The sequence below is a fragment of the Excalfactoria chinensis genome, chromosome 1 (genome assembly GCF_039878825.1).
Source record: "Excalfactoria chinensis isolate bCotChi1 chromosome 1, bCotChi1.hap2, whole genome shotgun sequence".
NCBI lineage: Eukaryota > Metazoa > Chordata > Aves > Galliformes > Phasianidae > Excalfactoria > Excalfactoria chinensis.
Window position 1 is genome coordinate 129,670,216 of NC_092825.1, and position 22,313 is coordinate 129,692,528.

The 22,313-nt window shown below is 40.2% G+C and overlaps 1 protein-coding gene across 3 annotated transcripts in view; it reads left to right on the plus strand.

Moving 5' to 3' along the window:
• The window catches only part of RASA3 (RAS p21 protein activator 3), a 167,716-nt gene that overhangs the window by 130,312 nt on the left and 15,091 nt on the right, over window positions 1–22,313 (plus strand). For all 3 annotated transcript variants that reach the window (XM_072345786.1, XM_072345767.1, XM_072345776.1), the window contains exons 6-15: window positions 4,011–4,091; window positions 6,596–6,668; window positions 10,776–10,855; window positions 14,174–14,278; window positions 14,753–14,909; window positions 15,769–15,917; window positions 19,537–19,651; window positions 20,572–20,646; window positions 21,024–21,147; window positions 21,630–21,736. In XM_072345786.1, the coding sequence (XP_072201887.1) occupies window positions 4,011–4,091; window positions 6,596–6,668; window positions 10,776–10,855; window positions 14,174–14,278; window positions 14,753–14,909; window positions 15,769–15,917; window positions 19,537–19,651; window positions 20,572–20,646; window positions 21,024–21,147; window positions 21,630–21,736 (1,066 nt within the window). The remainder of the gene's footprint in view (window positions 1–4,010; window positions 4,092–6,595; window positions 6,669–10,775; window positions 10,856–14,173; window positions 14,279–14,752; window positions 14,910–15,768; window positions 15,918–19,536; window positions 19,652–20,571; window positions 20,647–21,023; window positions 21,148–21,629; window positions 21,737–22,313) is intronic.

Genomic DNA, 22,313 nt, shown 5'->3' on the forward strand with positions numbered 1-22,313 from the left:
AGCCTTCAGATAAACTCACATGAAATGGTGGAACAAGCAGATGCTCCAAATGAAAAATAATAAAGCATTAAGATTTATTTTAGGAATCTTGTACATATGTGAAAACAATTATGATACATGGATTATGTTCACTGGTAGATTGTGTAGAAAAAGTGTATTTTCTGTTGAGGAGTCACAGAGAGGAAACAGTCTGACTTGAGATAAGGGAATGGGAATGCTGTAGTGTCCCTAGGTTGAAGCTGAGGGAAGAGCTGAGCTGACTGGGTACTCTGGAAGTACCTTGGGGGGTGCCATTTCCTGGGGAAGTGGTTTGATCTGGAAAGCCGTGAGCGCAGCTGTATCCCTTCTCATTCTTGTTCATGTCTGCTTTTGCATCGGTTGCACATCCTGGCTCCCAAAGATGCTGATGACACATGTGCATCCCCGACTAATCAGAAAACCTGTAATTCTCAAATAATTTTTGTGATTCCAAGAAAGGGGTGTGGAACTCCCACAGACTTGGATCGCTCTGATGTTTCTTGCCTGTTATAGGCCTGATCTTGAGGTGTGATCGTTTTAGAGGCTCTCAGAGTCTACAGCCTACAGCTCTTGGTTGGCAGCCCAGAGGCAGGAATGCCTGAGCCTTCAGCTGTGAGCTGCTTAGTCTTTGATGAAAGATCTTTTCTCAAAAACTTCTATCCCTGCCTCTCTCTTGACTTTTGCAATCACACAATTCAAAGGCAAGGGGACGTGCTCACGATGTGTTTGGGTTTGAGGTTTTCTTTTACCCTCTGGGAATTTTCCAAAGCATATTTAGTCTTGTGAAGGTTTGGTCATGAACCACATCGAAAACTGAAATCTCTTGTTCCTTGAAACCTGTTAATTTTATAAACCACAAGTAAAATATAGCAGGCAGCTGTGTTAAGAGTTTTCCCATATGACCTACCAGTAACCTTGGCCCAGCCCAAGCACATGCTAACTGCGAGGGATTACTAACCATATCCCAGCTGGCCTGTAGACAACTAATGAGCAGAAACTACCAGTTGGACGGAAAAGGGTCTAACAGCCACCAGACATTTTCGCTCTGGGGGCTTATGAGTCAACTTGTAATTTGTGAATAAGCTTGATTGCCTAGACTTTCTTCATTATCTTGGTACATCTATATTAAATTAATTCTGCAGATAATTTGAGCAAGAGCTCTAATCATTTTTACTGTCTTTTTTCACTGCTTCCTAGTCTATCCACTGCTTTAGCAGAGAAAACATTATACTTTTTTTCTCCCCCCTCATAATCCAGATATTAACACTAATAATATGATACCAGTGTGGGAGAATTGGGGTGCTGTTTTATTTTGTCTCCGTGTAGCTGTCGTTTTGTTCTAGCTCTTTTCCATCTTATACATTAAAGCAAGTATTTTGGTAACAGATTGGGAGAGAAGGAATGTTAATTTACCTAACAACTTTCCCATGACTGAAGAAAATGGCCATAACGAAAGCAGGTCTAGAATTACAACTACTAGTTTCTTACAACTAATGAGAGCATGTTTGTGTTTTGCTGACTTATACCGCCATTCCTCACAATACTTAGTGAGACACGAGAACCGAATGAACCTTTTTCCAGACATGGCCTTCCTTCCTCAGTGCCCTGTCTTGAGTTTTTTGCCTGCTTTCTCCAACATCCTTAAACAATAACTCTTTTAAAAATTACCTGAAAGGCTTTGAATGCCATTCGTGTCAGTGTCTGTTTCCTGTTTTTCCACCCTTTGTTTCTTTCAAGGTTGCTTTCGCTTTTTCTTATTCCCACTGCAGGCAGAGAAACATCTTACTCTAAGTCATTATGACTTTAAGAGAATATCAGTGTATTCCGATTTATTTGGTTGGTTGGTTGGTTTGGTTTCTGGGGTTTTTTTTTGTGATTTTTTTTGTTCTTTTTTTTGTTTTCCCAGAGAACACGAAACACTCCTCAACTATTTTAAACACATCTCTGGTTTAACCTCGAGCTGTTTCTAATATTTGCTGCTGAACGATACTTTAATTATGGCATAGTTGTTCCAGTGTTACACCCTTCTTGATCAGCAGTTCGGGCATTTCTGAGCAGGAGGAGGCTTTTGGACCAGTATGCTTCCATAGCTCCCTTCAAACCTGCAGTTCATTATCTGTGTAATCTCACTTTGAAGCCCTGTGTTCTTTTGGCCTCTGTGACATCCTGTGACAACATGTTTCACAATCTCATTATGCACTGTGTGGAAAAAGAACTTCCTTTTGTTTATTTTAAACCTGCTGCCTTCTCATTTCATTGTTTGCCTCCTAACTCTTGTTTTGTGAGGAAATGTTCATCACATCATTCATGATTTTATGAGCTGTTTATGAATGGGTAACTTCTGTCTTCTGAGGTGAGTCATACAAACACGGAGAGCGCACAAAATCAGGAGTCATTCTGTTTTCTGCTTAGCTTTTTAGAGTACACCTGATTCAAGATGTCAATTCCCAGTGTTGCTGTGTTGTCTCTGACCAGCTAATGATACTGCTTGTTGGTGTAACCATTGGTGACAGCTGTAGCGATGGTGTCAGTACTATCCACAAAAAAGGTTTTTTTCTAGGTGGTGGCATGAGAGTAAACCCTATCGTTGTGCATATGTATACTTAGAGCACGCTTGTGTATATAGATAATTCCATGCTTCCCAGCATTCAGACACATCTCTGATTTTATTGTGTAGTGTCCTCAGGTTTAGATCGCTCTGCCTGGGATCCTTTTCTATTGTCCACATATTCTGAAAGGACTGCAGGAATAATTCTGTCTCTGAACATGCTTTCATTGTGTAACTTTCAAATAACTCTTCCTGTATGGATGAGAGCTGGCTTGGAAACCATTCATGAGCAGCAGAAAATTGGCTGACTGCTAGAAAACCACTGAGCTAATGTTTCATTTCAAGGAGCTTAAAGGCTGCCTTAAGGAAGCAGTGGAAGGGGATTGGGTTTTGACACTGACACATAGTGTGCTGTTCTTCTGTTCACATATGAATGTGTTCAAGCCATTCAGAAGAATGACCAGCAGGCGTGCTCACAGTGTTTTCTCTGTGAATATAGTTTTGTTAGGATAAAAAGTACTGGCAAAGAAGTGACCTCTCCTGCACTCACAGGAAAAATCCAGTTGGACTTGACTCCTCTTAAAGACTTTCTGCCTGCGCTTACAGGTTTCCCACCTGTACTTCTTACTACTCTGCCTGAAGGCTGTAGTGTGGAGTTCCCTGTAAAGGTTCTTTCTATTCATGCTTACCTTTTTGGAATTCAAAAAGTAGCATTTTCCTTTCAAATTGGAATAATTTGGGGCTGTTGGTATTAAGCCAATTATTTAGCCTTTATCCTAGGTCAGGGAATCCAACTGTAAATATAACATGCTACTTCTTCTGCCTGTGTGTGGCACCTTCGAGTGATCTGGCTTTTTGTCCTTGGTGTTTGAACTTAACTAGATTGGATTAGAGCAGAACTTCCCCTGGTAAAAGTAGATGTCTGTATTGAATCCATCACGGTAGTCATCCCTTTATGTGAAGTAAGTAAAAGTTCTGTGGTTAAGCTGCCTATTTATTTGACTAATTATTTGACTACTGCAGGGATATGTGTGTGTTGTTTTTCTTCTTAATCCTTTGTTACAGAAATAAATGCTGGTTATTGCTGTCTGGTGAATAAATTGTTAGAGACTTTTCAAGTGTTGACAGGTCCCATCTTGACAGCATACTCTTTATTTCATGAACCTTAAGCTGTGCTTCTTGAATAGTAAGAGTCCTTCAAGTTAAGGTTTCTCTGCAATTTAGCCTTAATTTTGTCCATGTTAAAGTTATTATTTAAGACCAAAATGCATTCTCAAGTTTTAGTTACAAATTAGAGGCTTGTGCTTGGCTACATTTCAGTTCTCTAGTAAAAGATATTGTGAAAGTGGAGCAGGATAAAGATACATTGCTTTTATTTTCATTCCAGTCTCTTCCTATTTTATTGATCTGATTTTCCGCATTTTTTTTTTTCTTCTTTTTACAGAGTTTTAGAATGCCAAGGCCTTCCCATTGTGAATGGGCAATGTGATCCCTATGCCACTGTTACCTTAGCAGGACCTTCCAGGCAAGTATTGCTCCTCCAGAAACTTCCATTTCAAAAGGATATTTTCTGTTTCCTTTGTCTAGAAACCTCTTTTCTCAGGTCAACAGAATATTTAGACAGCAGTGAAATTAAATATTTATCTGTCTGTGTATGAACTACTAAGGTATACTCAAGAAAGTAATTTGAGGCTTACTTCAGTTTTGTTTTATGCAAAGGTCTGAATAATCCCTGAATAATTTGAATAACTTGGAGTATGTAATTTGTGGTTAGGTTTCATTTGTGCATCTTCTCACCTCACAGTTGGAGGCCATTTTTCTTTAACAAATTTGTTGCCTTAATTTTGGGCAAGGACAGAAGATAAAGCTGAATACATCAACATCTTGGAGAACATGCGCATTTGTATGTGAATATTTAGGGTCTTTTATGCTTTCAGGGTATGGCAAACTAAGGTATATGTAGAAAACAGTGGGTAGCTCAATCCTGTAATTTGATGTGTGTGGATATAATTGCATGGATAAAATTTTAGATGCTGCATAATAATACTTAGTTTAAATACTAGATTAAATTTTCCTGTTCTTTTCTAGAAAAGGAGATACATTCTTGACAAATACCTTACATGCAGATTCTTTAAGCATATAATTTCTTTCGGATGGCACTGAGTGTTAAGAACTGAAACTGTATGGAGATCTCTTGACTAACTCTAGTATCCCTGAATGTCCAAACTTGCCTCTCTTCATCTGCTCCCCCTCCCCTGCCCAGTCTGGATAATGTATGACAGCTGATGACATACTTCCCTTTAAAATAAGGAGCACAGCTCCATCTTGTTCTGTCTGTTTTTCTTTCATTTTCTGTTGAGGAGAGAAGGCTTGCCTCCTATCTTCAGCAAGCAGCATGCAGCTTATTCCTATCCAGTACTTTAATTGCCCAATAATTGTGCCTGCCTTAATCGTCTCCCGTTCTACATCCTGCTTCCCAGTCCCCTCCCTGATGGGCTTATCAGTAAAGAGGTTGATTGGCAAGTGTGACTGATGAGATGGGATAGGCAATCAGCCCCATGTCCTGCAGGCGATTAGTCTCTTATCTCTCATCTCCTCATAGGAACAGTGAGGTATTTTTAATCTGTGTATCATTCTTTTCTCCGGCTTTTTTATTGCCTCCCTGTTTAGGAGACGGAAAGCTGCTTTTGTTACTGTATTTTATGCAGTGCCAAGCATAAAAATATCAACAAATACTCTGTTGTTTATTCCGTAGTTTGTACTTACAGAGCCAATGGATCTCTCAGCTGGAGCTGGTTCTGGGAAAGCACTGTATGTTTGTGGGCTGGACCTTTCAAATCACACTGGAAGCGTGTAGTGGCAATAGAAATTTAGCCCAGCTTTGTTTGCCCACTGTATATGTATACATCCAGTTAATAAAAACAGTTACAAGCTACCTAAGCAGCTTTGCTGCCCGAGAAATGAGGGACAGATTCTGGAATGAAATGATTATTAGGTTAGTTTTTCACTTGGTTGTTGCAGCTCTCCATCTGTGTCTGTTTTATCTGTGCCTTGTTGTTGCTAGAGAGCTTTAGGGGAACATGTGACACAGGACAATGCAGTTTCTCACTTGTACTTAACTAGAACAAATTAAGCATAGGTTTGTAGCATTTGGTAATCATCAAACAGCTGTTGGCTGGCTGATGTGGAATGCACTGGCTGGCTCTAGCCTATTACCAAGCAGTGAAATGTCTGTATTCTGAAATGCAGATACAGGTGGGTGATGCTGCCCAGAGACAAATGAGCAGTGCTTAACTTTGTCAGGCCTATTCCCCAGTGGTCTGAGGGAGGTCTGCCCTGTGTTGTTCCTACAGAGCAGTAGAAATTAGAGACTTCTGCTCAGCACTGCTCACTGTAATTCAACAACAAGCCATTTACTAGGGGCTGTTGTGACTGCAGGGAAGAGAGTGGTATATACCAATTAAATCTTTTTAAGTGTATAAAAAGTGAGGCTTTAAAAAGAAGCCTGAAGACCTTCAGTGCTCTGCTGTTCCTTTGAAAAAACTTCTTCATTCTTGTGAGAAAATGTTTTTTTGATTGTTTAACACCACTGAAAGGCATTCATTGATTCCTCGGGCTAAGATTATAAAATACAGAAATATCTGCATCAGTCCTCCTGACTCCTATGCTCTTAGGGTATGAGAAACTCTCGAGCTGACTCTCCCTTCAAATACTGCTGTTCAAAGCTCCATTCTTGCAAGTCATTCTGTTCATATACAAGATGCTGCTGGATCAAGAAAGTAAGAACATGGACAAGTTCAAGGACTTAGTTTAAGAAATGGTAGCAAACTGTGATTACTGCTACTTGAGAGAAATAGGTTGCAGTGAATGCTCTCTTAAACATGTGTGTGTTTGTATGCCTCGCTGTGCTGGAGCCACATGGCATGCCAGTTTTACCTAATGAGTGACCATTTGTTCCTCAGTGGCTCTGTTCTAAGATGGTGCTTCTGCTGATGTTTTCTTACACTTTCTTTTCTTTTCTTTATTCAGATCGGAAGCCAAAAAGACAAAAGTTAAAAAGAAGACCAACAATCCACATTTTGATGAAGTGTTTTATTTTGAGGTTGGTATTTCAAAGGAATGGGTGATAAGCTGAAATACTATACTGTAGATAGTTGGCACAGCATCCTGCCCCATGTTGTGCCAGCTGTCTTCTTTGAAGGCTGTTTCAAAGCGAGGTGCAGAGGAAAGAAGTATCCAGGGTCAGACTAGATGTCTGCTGAGGCAGCAGTACGTTGCTTCGGCCCAGGTGCTCTGAAGGAGAAGCCTCAACTTGGGCACTTCCCCTGAGTAGCAGGCTTTATTCAACCCAGGTATAACTCAACCCAGATGAGTTTCGAGAGAGTTAAGAATGGGCTTTTGTAAATGTATATTTTTTCTAACTTGTGGTTTTACAGCAGCTCCACCCTTCCTTTCCAGCCAATGGAAGGAAGGTTGTCTCAGAGGAACAGTGAAAACCATAGAGGAAAGATAGTTGTTAAAATGAACATTTCAGTAGTCTCTCAGCCTGCTGTAATACTAGCTCATGAAGCCCCTACAACTTTACCTAATACAGAACGTATTCAATAAGTCCAATTAAGACAAAGTATAACTCTTAAAAAGTGCTAGTTTTGGTTCTTTGTAGCAAAAGTAATGATGGTGTGTCCTTATGTATGCGTGCATGTGATTATCATATGGATGCCTCTTGATACTTTTCATTCTGTCTGTAAAGTATGTGAATCTTTCTCTTTTACTTTTCTCTTGGACATTTTAGTCCTGGTCTACACTGGATTTTTCTATTTCAGTAGATACTTCAAAAACCTATCTGGTATAATTTAATCAGTGAAAAGCCAGAATAATAATACCATGCAGTTGGCATATCACTGGAAAGCCCTGCTTTTTCCTGTGTTGTACATTATCCAGGCTGCATCTGCATCAGAAGCTGCTGGCATAGGAATGATATTAGGGATGTGATTTTGAGAGCTAGTCCTGGGGCACAGGCAGCCATGTTAGAGAGGAGATGTGGGGAGGGAGGAACCAGACGAGCACTGTTGCTTCATACAGATACAAAGTGCATACATCCTGCATGCAGTGCCTGTGAGGGGCCTTACTGCTGTAACCCACCCACTCTGCACACTGCCGTCTTTGCTTAGAAGCTGACCGTTGTACCATCTGATCTCAAATCAGTCATACCAACAGCAGTGCACTCTCGTTGATGCATTTGAGGAACAGATACTCACGCTCTTTATTGACACTTTCTTGCTGCCCAAATGAGTGGAAGCCCTGAGGCCTAGTCAGGATAACCTTTTCTTCAGTCATCCATCAAATCTCTTCCTGGGGTGTAAGTTCACTGCAGCCTTACCTTTGGCTAGCACTGAGCATTTATGGGTCTGACCTGACTCGTGACTGTAGAGGTGTGCTGCACTGAGTGGGGAGGAGAGATCCCATGGTACTGAATACTGAGACTGCACTGCGGTGTCTGTATTTAGGATTTCAGTCTGTCACCTGTCCCAGAGCTGCAGCCTTTGGCAGTGAAACAGGAGTAATGCTCTGTGTTAATAAACTAGAATGGGCGTCCTGATACTTAACATAGGCAGTTCTGGAGGTGTCTGACAGTGAGAGCTTTTTAATGAGCCTAATCAAGGAATTCATCTTGTACACCACAAAGCTTCACCTGTCTCATTCCTCTGCCTTCTGTACGCTGCAGAAAGAGCGAACATTTGGTATTTAAACACTGAACTTGGCAGGTGGTGCCAGATGGGGAGAGGAAAGAGAAGAGCAGAAAGCACCTTCCAACTGGAGCTGGGGAAGGGGGCTGGTGGTTTTCTTTGCTTGCCTGTATGCTAAGAGCCGAGTTCCTTGCAGGTATCTGCAAATGTAAAATTTGAACTGGAACCCATATCCTCACTGTTCTGCTGACTCAGAGGAATGGGTTTTCTGTGTGGGTAAGGACAGTGCTTGGACAACGTCTGAATCAGCCAGAATAAACATACCCTCAGTGCCAACAGATCCATCATGAATTTGTGTCATTTTGAGTAGTTAGTATATACCAGGCTAAATGTCTCCAAGGAACAAGGTTCAGTAGCACTGCTAGGGCTGGGAAATACATTCACTAATGAGACGTGGGCAGACCTGTAGCTAACCTGATTCATGTGGAGCTGCACAGATTCATGCTGTTGACAGACGTATCATTTACTGCTTCCAAACAGTTTCATCAGCTTTCCTGCAGTCTGCTAGCACAGCAGTTGGCCATGGCTCTAAGGAGGAAGAAAATCTGTAAAAGTCAGTGAAGGCATGCATTCCTTTCTGCAGCAAAATAGACTTAATTAGCTAAATGGAAAACAGCTTATCATTGGTTTGGAAGGGCTTGCTTAAGGGTGCTACAAGTGAAACTTGCACCTGGTGGCTTGGAGCCATTTTCACCAGCACTTCAGCTGCAGCAGTGAAGAGACTTTAAGTTCTGTACACAGCTACAGGGAAATCTCCCACTCATGAAGAAGGAAGTAGTGCTGGGAGCCTGTTTGCAAAATCAATTGTGCTAAAAACAATGAGTAGCTAATAAATAAGCTTGTCAGCTTGCAGTCTGAGCTGAGAGTTCCCTAATATCTAATTCCATCCTTGAAACTGTTGGACTTCATTGGACTCTCCTTTTAGCATTTTGATTAATCTGCATACTAAGAAGTGGTGCAGACAAACAGAGGGACCTCATGCATGCAGACTCCAACAAAGTTTCTCAACAAAGCGTTTAATTGAAAAGGATGTGCTGTAAGCTACCCCTCTGCTGCAACTTTTTGTTGCTCATGTCTTGCAGGTAATAAAACACTACAGTTTGCTTTCTTATCGAGAACTACACCATTAGCTTTACAATGCTAATAGAAAATACATAATTTTCTGTTAGGTAGGATGATTTCTTGAAGCCACGGTGAAGATGGTTGCAGGGGTGGGATGAGAAAATTTGTTCTGAGCTGCTGACGTTGTAGGATGCATTTAAATTACCGTGATTTTGGACTTAAAGGTGCATTTCATTTGTTTATGGGCTAGAGCATTTGGTCCCCAGTACTGCTACGGTACCTTTGGGCTCATGTGTATCACCTTGAATATGGAGCCCTCTCTTAAGTACACAAAAAGACTTTTGGGTGTCCAGTCTGAAGATTCTTTTCTCATTTCTCTCTGTCTGTGCAGCTACATCCTTGGCTTACTTGTTTGTTTTGTTCTGTCTGCATCTGATGTAACAAGAAGTCAGGTTTACAATAAATGCCAGTTTCTGTGAGGAAGCATTAAGCCGCACGAGTATTTAAACATACAATAAAGCTGAGCTTCTGTGTGCAACCAAGAGCTGAACCCACATATCATACGCACTTGTGTTTGATCAGTTCCTGCTGTGGTTTCAGCTGGGTGGGGTAGCCTTTTTCTCAAGTTTCTGACACACTATGAAAAAAACAAAAATATCAAAGGCTTTTTTAGATCATGCTAGAAGAGAGATTTTAAGAAATGTTTGTACAAAAGCTTTCTTTTGCTAACGCACTACACCTGCAGCTTATCTTCCCATTCTTTTCTACCCATGCTTTCCTTTATCAGCGTTGCAAATGCAGTTGCTGAAGCGTGCACCTGGTTCTAAGTTCTGACATATGTAGCACAGTGTAGCATCTCTTGGACAACTGATTTGCTCAGTATAATTTGTGGGGGTGTCATAAATTGAACTCCAAGATATCATGACAGGCTGAACTTCCCAGTTTTAATTGGATCCATTGTAAAATGTTTTTAATGGTGGTTTTGCTTTCCACCTCTCTCATCTTCAGAATGCCTCGGGCATCTCTTGTACAGCTGTAATTAAGACACGAGTATTAATTGCCCTTTTAGTTCCCTTGATGGATTATGAAAGTGGTATTCATTTGTATGGTTTTTTTTCTTTTGCCAGTGTAAACTCAAAGTAGTATTAAAGACTAAAGACATCCTTTCTCAGGTAAAGAAAGAATGCAGCATTTAGTTACCCTTGAAGAAGATTCTTCCCACACCAGTATAGTGAGGATTCTGCAGTCTACAAGTTTGTTACCATGCTTGAATGTTTTCAGAATCAGGGATGAATTCACTGCTGATAGTCAAATGCCACAATCTTCCAGAGCTTTGTAGAAGTAGCACAGAAATGCTTTTATATCAGTTTAATTTGTTAAAGGTTCTTCCTTTTTATTAGGTTACAAGACCGAGTAGCTACAACAAGAAGTCCCAGTTTGATATTGAAGACGTTGATGAAGTTGACAAAATGGAGATTAGGTAATATAAAATACCTTCTATTAATAATCTTCCAAAGTTGTGTACTTCGTAGTAAACTCTTTCAAAATGACAAGCATGATTTCACTGTTGGTGACTCAAAGAGGATTCTCTGTCACCGCGTCTGTTCCTCTACCTGCATGATCCTGTACATCCTATATGAATTTGTGACAGTTCTGCTGTGGGAGGCATCCTCATTCTTTTCCTCAGTATCCTTTCTCTGTGTGTATAATGTGCATGCGTGTATGCTTATCATTAGGTGCAGTCTTTTATGTGTGGTCTCCCCTTTCAACCCTCCCTCCCTCTGTTTCCCAAGAGAGCCCAAGAGCTCTGTGATGCTCTTTGTTAAAGGATCTGTTTGCTTTTGTCGCTTAATTTTAGAAACCCAGATAAGGTCCTTCTTCCATGAAAGGAAAGTCTTGAGCTGAAATTTTCTCTGGGTCTGAGGCAGTTTCTCTTCTCTTTTTCCTACCAGAATGTAACCCCTTCTTATGAGGCTGGGTATGATCCATCGCACAGGAAAGAAGTAACTCTGATTTCAAAAACAAAACAACCCCACCCACCCACTTACTGCTATTTTAAAACCTGCAGAGGTCTGTCAACAGTGTCTGTGGCGATGGGTGAACAGAGTGGGGAGGAAACAGTAGGGGTTGCAAAGCCTTGCGGTATCTCATGTGAGAGGTACTGTCACATACCTGAAACTTAAAGGTTTAGTCCATCTGGTGATTTGGGTGCACAGTAGGTGGAATTTGCTTTATCTACATACACATGTGGTGTGATGTTTCTTTTCTCCCTGTGCTGTAGCATTTAGAGAAAGAAAAGGAAGAAAGGCATCCCTTCCACTCCTTTTTCTCCAGGTGTTCTCACTCAGTGAGGGCTCCTCTCTCAAAACATTCCTTGGTCCCTTCAGAAGCGTGACTGGCAGTAAGGAAAAGAGGAGGGAGCAGGCAAGGGGAACAGTACTTATTCCCACCAAGCAAGATGTGTTTATGTTGATGAATGGATGAGGGCTGCCATGTTACCCTCTACTTTGCCTGTCAACTACTGGTTCACGGAGCCCATTACTGTAATATCACGTGCACTGCATGACCATTAATAGACATACGTTTGCCAGGACTGAGAAACAAGAAAGGGAGACTGTATGCAAGAGACACAAGAGATGTAGAAGAGTTTCAAAAAAGTCTTCCATTCCTTAACAACAACACATCACAGTGTGATGTGAAAGACTTGTAAAACAGTTGGGAAAAGATTTGGCACTTAAAGAATAAGTGAAAGTAGATAAAGAATTAGTTTTGGTTGGGCAAACTCTTTGCTCTGACAGTTTGTCCCATATAGGACAGAGTGTTTTTGTTTCCATCTCGGGTTCACCTCCCAGCCCCCTCACTTCCTTCACTCTGTTTTCTCAGAGTTAGATTGCCCCCATGCCCTCTGGATGGATCATACAATTAATGGACTTGGGGGTTTGTTTTCTTTTTCTCTCCTGAGAAAATACCATTCCATGGGGTACAGAGGCAGTCTCTCATGGCTTTTCTCTAAAGCTATGAAATTTTCTCTTTCTGAGTGGGTGTAGGAAGTTGCAGGCAGAGCATATCAGCACTAAAGGACCAGATGTTCTGCTGAAATTCATTGTTTCTCCTCCTCCTACTCCTCAGTGTTGTTCTTTCTTTCTCTCTGTGAGCAGTGTCTGACTATTTTAGAATAACGGTTTAGACTCTAGGGTCTTGTGTATAATATTTTCTTTTACTTAATGCTTTATGCTTCGAGTGCACTAAACAATAATGTCAGAATTTGCATGTCTGCTTTGCTTATTGTACAGCATGAGATCTACCTTGAGTTTTGAGTTCCTCACATGTGCGAGGCTGTGTATGTTTGAAAGTGTTATTGCCAGTGAGCATCTAGAAGGCATTTGCATAAACTAGAAACCAATTGCCTGTAAATACTTTGTAAATGAAGAGTTGGGCTATGGGTAAATAACCTTCTCAAAAGATTCAGCCCCTCCAGAAGCTGCATTTAGCCATTTGAATTAGTTTGTAAGATTGCAATCAATTGGATGTGGAGAAAGAATAGAGAAGGTAGAATTTTCAAAGGCATTTCCTCTTGGATCATTTTTGCAAATTAAAAAAAATAGTTAAAATATTAGAGTTTGAAGAACTTAAACTAGCAGGCATGTAACATGAACTTTTGACATGTCTGCTGTATGAAACTTGATGCATGAGACAGTGGTGAGAGATGCAAGGCTCAGGGGATTTATAAGTGACATGCTCTGCTCTTACATAAGGTAGGATAAACCCCTAGCAGGACTATCAGTCTTCATTCCTTGACAACCTACTGTGACTTGCTTCAGATTAGGAAGGTGCCCGTAATCAAATCATTTTGCACCTTATCCAGATTACAGTTACAGTTCTTCTAAAAATCTTCATCATTCAAGAGCCTGTGCTTTTCCCCATACAGACTTTTTTCCTCAGACTGTCATATTCAGGCATATTCAGACTGTCACTTAGCTGAGAAATTCTTAGCTGTGATTGTTTTAAAATAAAAGTGCCACTCAGAGGAAGCCTTAAAATACGTACAGAAACATCTGTCCCAGAGTTTGAAACCCTTACTCTGAGATGGATATTGTGACATTTGTCCACAAATGCCAGGTTAGACACCAGTACTTCTGCTTTGAATCTGAGTGCAATTGTTTTACATCCTTAATGTTAAAGAGCGTGTGAAGGGCAAGGAAGCATCATCTAACAGAACTTCCATGTGTGAGGGACTAAGTGACAGAAATTGCATAGATTGCAGATAATAAACATGTGATATTGTGCGATAGAACAGTCTTACTGTCTGTACAGAACAACTTTAGATGCAAATATTTGTAAGCTTGACATGGTGAATCTTCCCAGAAGCAAAAGCATTGGGAAAGGCTGTGTAGAAATTCAGCCTCACTCTTGAAACTGCCACTTAAACTGCTGGTAGGTGAAATTAGCCTGAGACGAAGGTCTCTGCCCTTTTTCACCATGGTATTTATTTTATCTGTATTTTTTCCTTTATCTGAGATATATGGAGAGCCCCTGGATCTTTATCAGTATGGACTGTGGAAACAATACAGATGAGGAAAAGGTATTCTAGATGATTTTTCACTGGTGTTTCATGGAGATGAGTTGTTAAGTCAGTCTTAGCCTCTTACCTCTTTGAAAACTGGTATTGTACAGTTGTGGAACTTTCTAACTCCTGGGTTTGAGGAGAAAAACCCAACAAAATTAAAGAGTTGTTTTTTGTTTGTTTTTTTTTTCTTATTCCTTATGACTCTTTTAAAATTACTTCTTTTTATTGCAGAGTTGATCTCTGGAATGCCAGTAACTTGAAGTTTGGAGATGAGTTTCTAGGAGAACTGAGACTTCCTTTGAAATTTCTGCGACAGTCGAGTTCTTATGAAGCATGGTACTTGACATTTTTCTGTTGGGAGTATGAGTAGAAACATATGTTTGCTGTGAAGTCTTTGAATAATTACTGCTATGTGATAAAGTTTAAATGGGTTTAATTTGTATCTATAATTTTGTAAGCAAGCCAGAATGATATTAGCAGATGTAAGAACAAGAAGTTTTGATAATATGATTGGAGATTTGAGTCTCTCTGTGTGTTGCGTGTGGGAATTTTAATACACTGAGTTTTTGGTATTATTTATTTATTTGGTATTATTCAATATGTTACATTGGCTTAAATCGAAATGATCAGAATTTTCCATGTTGGAGTTGGTTGCTAAGAAATGATTAAAAATTCTGATTCAGAACTCTCAAGTAATTCAGTAAATTTAAAAAGATCGTTTGTATCACTATCTATAGCTTTTATATATGCTTTTGTATAGCCTGAGATAATCTTGTGTTTCAGCACAAACTATCTACTTCTGCATTTCAGGTATTTCCTGCAGCCCAGAGATAATGGTAACAAGTCACTGAAACCTGATGACCTGGGTTCCTTAAGGTTAAATGTGGTTTACACTGAAGACCATGTTTTTTCCTCAGATTATTACAGTCCACTTAGAGACCTCCTGCTAAAATCTGCAGATGTTGAGGTAATCTGCTTGTGCTGCTTGTTGTTTACCTGTAATTTATCCTCGCAGGGTTCTCCCTGAATGTTAGGCACAGTCTTGTTGGCACCATAGGTGTATAACTACCAGAATCTTTAGTTTCTTCCTTCTTACACCCAGGGATCTTGTTAAGCTCTGCATATCCTTCATGATTGTTTTCTGTCCTTACAGAAAAGATCTTTATCTGCATATAGAATGGTGGGTGGAGGCACACCCAGGAACACCAGTGGTTTTAACAGCAGCATATTCTCTGTGGCTTTCTAATTTTACGTGTGAAAATGCAGAGTAAACTTCAGTTTGATCAATTGGTTTTCCTTTACTGAAGAGGAACGTGTTTACTTGCATAATTTAAAAACAAAACAAAGTGAGGAAACAAAACAACCCAAACAGAGAACCAGCTCTAAAATGTCAGAAGGATGGACTTCATCTGCCGTTACGTATAGTTTTAGCAGTTGGCTTGGACCTGAGGTTTGAGTGTTGTTTTTTTTCAGCTCCAGATCTGGTTTCTGTTGTTACCATAGTGTGAAAATGAGAAGGCTTATAGTTCTTCAGGTGCTTCCCAGGCAACAGTCACATTCAGTGAAAAGTCAGCTGTTAAAAATGTGGGAAAAAGACTGTACTGCAATAGTTTTTAAATTGCTGCCCTCTTCTGATCAAAACTTAAAGCCAATAAAAACTGGAATGTGAGGCCCAGCCATGTTATCTTTAGGCATGTTTAGGTAACTGACCACTGCAATTGTTATGTGGGTTTATGCACTGAAGAACTAAGGGGAAGAGAATGAAATGATGCTTGTCCTATGAAGATCTCTCAAAGTTTTTATTTCTTTCTATTTTATTTCTTCAGCCTGTCTCAGCATCAGCTGCACACATTTTGGGTGAGGTCTGCAGAGAAAAACAGGAAGCAGCCATACCTCTCGTCAGGCTTTTCTTACACTATGGCAGAATTGTGCCTTTCATAAGTGCCATTGCAAGTGCTGAAGTGAAGAGAACTCAGTAAGTATCAACAAACTAATTGCTGTCAAGCTCCATGTTGGCTTGTGTTAGGATCCTATACTCCAGTTTCTGAAACTAAATGCAGTTTCAAAAGAAACTATTGAAGTTGCTCTTTTTTCCCCCCAGCTAAGCCAGGAAGCCATTGTGTGGCAGGAAAACTGTGACTTAGTTGCCATTACGGAAAGATGGTAATGGTTATAAGCTCTTCAGAAGCGTAGGCAAGGAATGAGGGGTGGTTGTGTGTCTCTCTTTATTAGAGAGTGTCTTGATGTTGTTGAGCTTGCAGCTGGGAATGATAAGGTTGAATCTCCGTGATTAAGGATCAGGGGAGCACCAACAAGGTGGACATCCTGGTGGAGGTCTGTTGTAGACAACCTAACCAGGATGAAGAGACAGATGAGGTGTTCTATGAACAGCTGGCAGAAGTTGCAAGATTGCCAGCCCATGTTCTTATGAGGGACTTCGACTTCAGACCAGTTATCCTTAGGGGTACCCTGCTCCCTCTGGACTGCCACAAGTCCATGGGGCTGGATAGGATCCACCCAAGGGTCCTGAAGGAGCTCATGGAGGTGATAGCCAAGCCACTTTGCATCATCCAGCATTCATGGTTGACCAAAGAGGTCCCAGAGGATTGGAGGCTTGCCAGTGCAATTCCCATCTACAAGAAGGTTTGTAAGGAGGATTCGGGGAACTAAAGGCCTGTCAGCCTGACCTCTGTGCCAAATGAGATTATGAAGCAGATCATCTTGAGGGAGATCACACAGCATGTGTGAGATCAGGCCTGGACTGCATGGGTTCATGAAAGGCAGGTCCTGCTTGACCAATCTCATCTCCTTCTATGATCAAATGACTTGCCTGGTGGATGAAGGAAAGGCTGTTGACGTAGTCTATGTAGACTTCAGCAAAGCCTTGAGCACTGTCTCCCACAGTATTCTCCTTGAGATACTGGCAACCTGTGGCTTAGATAGATAACACTCTTTGCTGGGTAAAGAACTGGATACATGGCCGGGCCCAGAGGGTGGTGGTGAATGGTGTTAAATCCAGCTTTCAACTGGTCACGAGTGGTGTTCTGCAGGGGCTGATATTGGGGTCTGTCTGCTATTTCTGTTGATTACTTCCAGGAGAGCACTGAGTGCACCCTTAGTACATTTGCAGATGACACTAGTTTGGGGGGAAGTGTAGCTCTGCCCAAGGATAGGAAGACTGCAGAGGGACCTGTTCAGGTTGGATTGATGGGCTGAGGCCAGTGGGATTAAGTTCAGCAACACAAAGTTCTGGGTCCTGCACTTTGGCCACAACAACCCCAGACAACACTACAGGCTTGGGGCAGAGTGGTTGGAAGACTGTGTAGAGGAAACAGACATGGTGGTGGTGTTTGATGCTTGGCTGAACATGAGCCAGCGGTGTGCTCAGGTGGCTAAGAAGTCCAGTGGCATCCTGGCTTGTATCAGAAATAGTGGAGCACAAGCCTTAGCAGAAGCAGCTGAGGGAACTGAAATTGTTTAGTCTGGAGGAGACTTGGGGTGACCTTATTGCTCTCTGTAGTTACCTGAAAGGAGGTTGTGGCAAAGTGGGGGTCAGCCTCTTCTCCCACCTAACTAGCAGGACTAGAGGGAATGGCTTTAAGTTGCACCAGGGGAGATTCAGGTTGGATATTATGAAATAATTCTTCTCTGAGAGAGCAGTCCGGTGCTGGCACAGGCTGCTTAGGGAGGTGGTGGAGTCACTGTCCCTGGAGGAGAAATGTGTACTGAAGGACATGGCTTAGTGGGAAGTACCGGTGATAGGTGGATGGTTGGACTGGATGATCTTGGAGGTCTTCTCCAGCCTTGGTGATTCTATGATTCTAATGTCAGAGTTCTTTATAAAATTTCTGAAGAACTGATGAGTTTCATTTGAGGAGGAATTCCCATCATGTTTTACAGAGTTTACTTGGAAAACTGTTGTAAGGTCTGAGAGCAGGGATTTTCACACTCTTCTCTGTATCGATAGTTTGATGATAACCAAAAACCTTCAGCTGTTCATATGGAATCATTTCAGCTTCAGAGTGTGCTAATAAGTCATTTTGTGCTGAGTAAAAGTGTTTGCTGGATTTGTTCTAAACAAAAAGCAAATTTCTTCCTAAATATGAGTATTTGAGGCAAGCTCTGTATCTAATCTTTCAAATTAGAGGGCTGAGGAACAAAGACAGGATCAGATGTGGCATTGGATAGCAGAAAACAGAATCTTTTTTCTGGTCCCTCTTTGTAAGTCACTTCCTTGACTTATTAGTGTTCTGGCAATTTAGTGGTGTAGGATGGAGTATTAACCCCAGACAAATCTCAAAGAACAGATACTGCTACAAGTCTTGTGCCTGCATAATCACGTTCTTGGCTGACAATATTAGAGCCAATTGGCAGTGAAGGAGAATGGCAGACTTTGGCTCTGAAGTGCACCTCCTCAGTACAAAATAAAGACTTTGTGGGGGTTGCCTTTCTTTCAGTGTGTCTGGGGGTTAGAGCGTTTTTCTTCCCATAGGTTAAGTGTATTTTTCTGTGCTTCAGGTTGGCTGGAACTGCTTCATTGATGCAGCATGAGGAAATTTGCTGCTCCCTTGTCAGTCATGTTCCTGAGATAAAATGGCAAAGATGTTTGTTTTCATGACTTTTTGGGCATTTGTAACAGGCAGGGAGCTTACTTCTTTAATTAAAAAAAAAAAAAGAAAAAAAAAGGAAAAAATAAATAAAGGAAAAGAGAAAAAAAAAGAATCCTGTTATTTGTTGCTTGTAAATGAGTGCAACTGTGGTAAGCTACAAGCAGCAGGGAAAATGCTAGTGCATATACAAGAACTAGCAAACTTGGTCTGATATGTGTAGTCAATTTTTGATCATATACGTCTAGAAGGCAGAGTTGCTTATATACAGATCCACATAATTAGAATTAATATACAATTTTCAGTTGAGTTTCCAAAATGCAACAAAAAAGTGCAGAGAGGTAATTTTTAGCAAATTGCGGTGGCTGTGTATCTAGTACAAGAAGAATTCTGTGGAGGTGATCTGTCAGAAAAATGTGAGAGTGTGTGTATGGGTATCAACCCATACACAGTTCTCAGTTCAGAATAGGGATCTGTGCTGTGTTTAATAGTGTTATCAGAAGGCAGTGCTGTGGGTCACTTAAAAGAGATGCCTGTGTCACTGGAGCTGGTGTTTTCATCTCCCTCCCAGTTTACAACCACTTATTTGGTAGGAGAAGGTTATTTGTGATGTCCAGTGTTGTTACAAGACTGAAATTGCTCCCTTCCTTCCCTTAATCAAAGAAATGCTGTTCAGTAGCGTGTGAAAACAGGTGCAGTTTCCCTCGTATTGTATTGTAAACCCTTCTGAGCCTACGTCGTTGCCATGTGTTTGGATGGTGTAGGGAAGCCTCATCAGGCTGTGTGAATGGGCCAAAAAATCTTTAGTCCCTTGGGATTTAACATGCTTGCTGCTATTCTGTTCCAGCCTGGAAGCGACTACATGACTGCATTTACTGGCAGGCTTGTGTCAAAAGGAATTTTTGTTTATTTAACTACTGCTTGTATTTCCATATGTTAGCAGCTTATTACAAAGAGACTAAATTACAGAAAATTGTTCACTTCTAGAGATCCAAACACCATTTTCAGAGGAAACTCATTAACTTCCAAGTGCATCGACGAGACAATGAAACTGGCAGGAATGCACTATCTGCAAGTTACACTAAAGCCAATTATAGATGAGGTAAGAGCATTAAAGGCTTCTTTTTTTTCTTTTCTTTTTTTTTTCCTTTTTTTAATTAAAATGTCACTTCAAAAGGCCTTCAGGGAGCAGGTACTGTTTTTCCTTCTAATTTTAAGGCAGTTTGTAGGAAAAATAGTTAAGTAATTTCTACGTACATTGAAATCCTTTTTGGTATTTTAGCTTAGCCACAGCTGAGTCACCCAGCTCTGAAACAGTTGGATTGTATTAAAGGAAATTGAAAGTTTCCACTTGTCTAACTAAATTAAATTATGCCATTTTATAACATCTACCATGTATTGTTTTTGAGGAATTAAAAAAGTAATAACTTCAATGGATAAGGGATATACACAGCAGAAAGCTGCTGGGAAGCTGCAGCTGAGACATTTCATCTAGTGGCTTTAAAGTAATCAAATGATTCTTAGATAACTGTGTATGTGATGTATATATTGTAGCAATGGTTTATTATCTGTCCAGTCCAGAGTGGTGGGTGCAGGGTTCTTAGTGCAGTGATTGAGCAATACTTTCAGACCACAGACTTCCTTCAAATGATTTGACAGTTTCTTCAGCAGCTGGTTTACTGTTTCATCAAAAACATGTCCAGTTTTTAGAGAATATAGGTGGACTTTGGAAATTGACTTTTAGCAAAATAGGGCTATTCTTGAGCAGTCTTGCATGAGAGCATCTGAATAATTTTTCATCTCAGTTGAAAGAAAGAACAGAACAAATTAACGATTCCTTTTGGGAAAAATAAAGATGGCTGGTAATTTACCTTCAGTGCTTTGTCAAGAAAAAAGTACAAATTGTGCGCTTGGCTTTTTATACAGGAAGCAGGTGAGGATTTTTACAAGACTTTTTCTCCTTGAAAAGTTTGCTTAAAGGTAAACAAATATATTAATTGTGCGCTGTATCTTTTTTTCTAGATCTGCCAGGTACATAAACCTTGTGAAATCGATCCGGTGAAATTGAAAGATGGCGAAAACCTGGAAAATAACAGGGTATGCATTAGATTTTGAAGACAGAGTATCTGTTTATACAACCTTGTGTAACTTAGGACCTCGGACAGCATTAACATTGGTTGCAAGGATAACAGCCTGTGTCTCTTATGTCTCTAGCAGTGTCACGTGAAACAGTGCTGTGAAAAGAAGGAATATGTCATACTAGCATATAAGTTGTTTGTTTTTTTTAGAGCATTATTACTCTTAAGTACATTCACTGAAGAGAATATCACTGAGTGCGAGATTCTTTTACAAGCATATAATGTGAAAAGTGAGAGTCTCTTATTAATGATTCCATTACAAATAAAACCAGGAATAATACAGCTTTCCATAACAACAACAAATTAATTTTGTCATAATTGTTGTGTTTTTTTCAGGAAAACCTGAGGCAGTATGTTGATCGCATTTTTACTGTCATTACAAAATCTGGTGTAAGCTGTCCTACAGTCATGTGTGATATTTTCTTTTCTCTGAGAGAATCAGCTGCTAAACGTTTTCAGGGTGAGTTTCAACATGTTATTTTACTTTATATCTCTGGTAGGTGTAGTGTATGCAGTCTAGAAGTCTCTGTGATCCATGATACTTTTTCTAATTGGACAGTGTATAATCCAAAATACAATTTGAGATGTGTATGAACTCTGTTTTTCCCCTGAGTATTCATTTTGCAAAGAAACATGACTTTAGGAGATCGTGAGCTTTCCTTAAACATCATTCAAAGACAGCATTTTAAAAGAGCAATTTGTTGGTACATATTTATGGTTCCAGCATTTACAATGTATTATATATTATAATACATTATAATATATTATGTATTTTCATGAAGGGCAGCAAATTATAATAATGAAGATTGAATCTGTAGATTATATGTATTTACAGCAAATGTTTGAATTAACTTTCTGAAGGCATCCTGGTAATTTCAGGAGGTTTTGAAGGAAGTATTATTGAAATACTGAGTAGAAGTATTTTTGTTTTGTTTTACCTAGGTGACCCAGATGTGAGGTACACTGCTGTCAGCAGCTTTATTTTCTTGAGATTCTTTGCTCCTGCCATTCTTTCTCCAAACCTCTTTCAGCTTTCACCACACCATCCAGTAAGTACTGCATCACTTTTTCTAGCTATGCATATAGTTCTACCACCATATTCTGTCTAGCAAGATTCTTTTTTACATTACTTCAGTAATCCCTAGGAGAAATAGCTTTGTTAGATCAAAGATCTGCTAGGTCTGTCTTGCATATGGGAGCCTATGTTGAATGACAGTTACGTGAAGAACTTGAGAAGTATGGAAGGAACAGTGAACTTTAAGGTCAGACAAGGTAGATAGTCTTAGTTACTTTGGAAAATATGATCACTGCTTCGTTTATGCTGTCTTACATTAATGCTAGATTGATTGTCGGCAACAGTTGGAGGTGTTTTGACTGTTAAGCTACTTAGCCAAACTTTTTGTTAGTTGTTTTTACTGGGAACAGGGAGGACCTGAACAGTTTTCAAGATAGATGTCTCTTTGGTTTTGCATGTCATTGCTCTTCAGAGAGCCAAAGGCAATGGGTATGATGCGTGGTGACATGAGTCAAAAACCTTAGAAAGAAACAACTCCTTCCCTATAGTGTTTCAATTTTATGTTAGTTTTCTTCAAGAGAAGAAAGAAATAAGAAATATTTTAAATATTC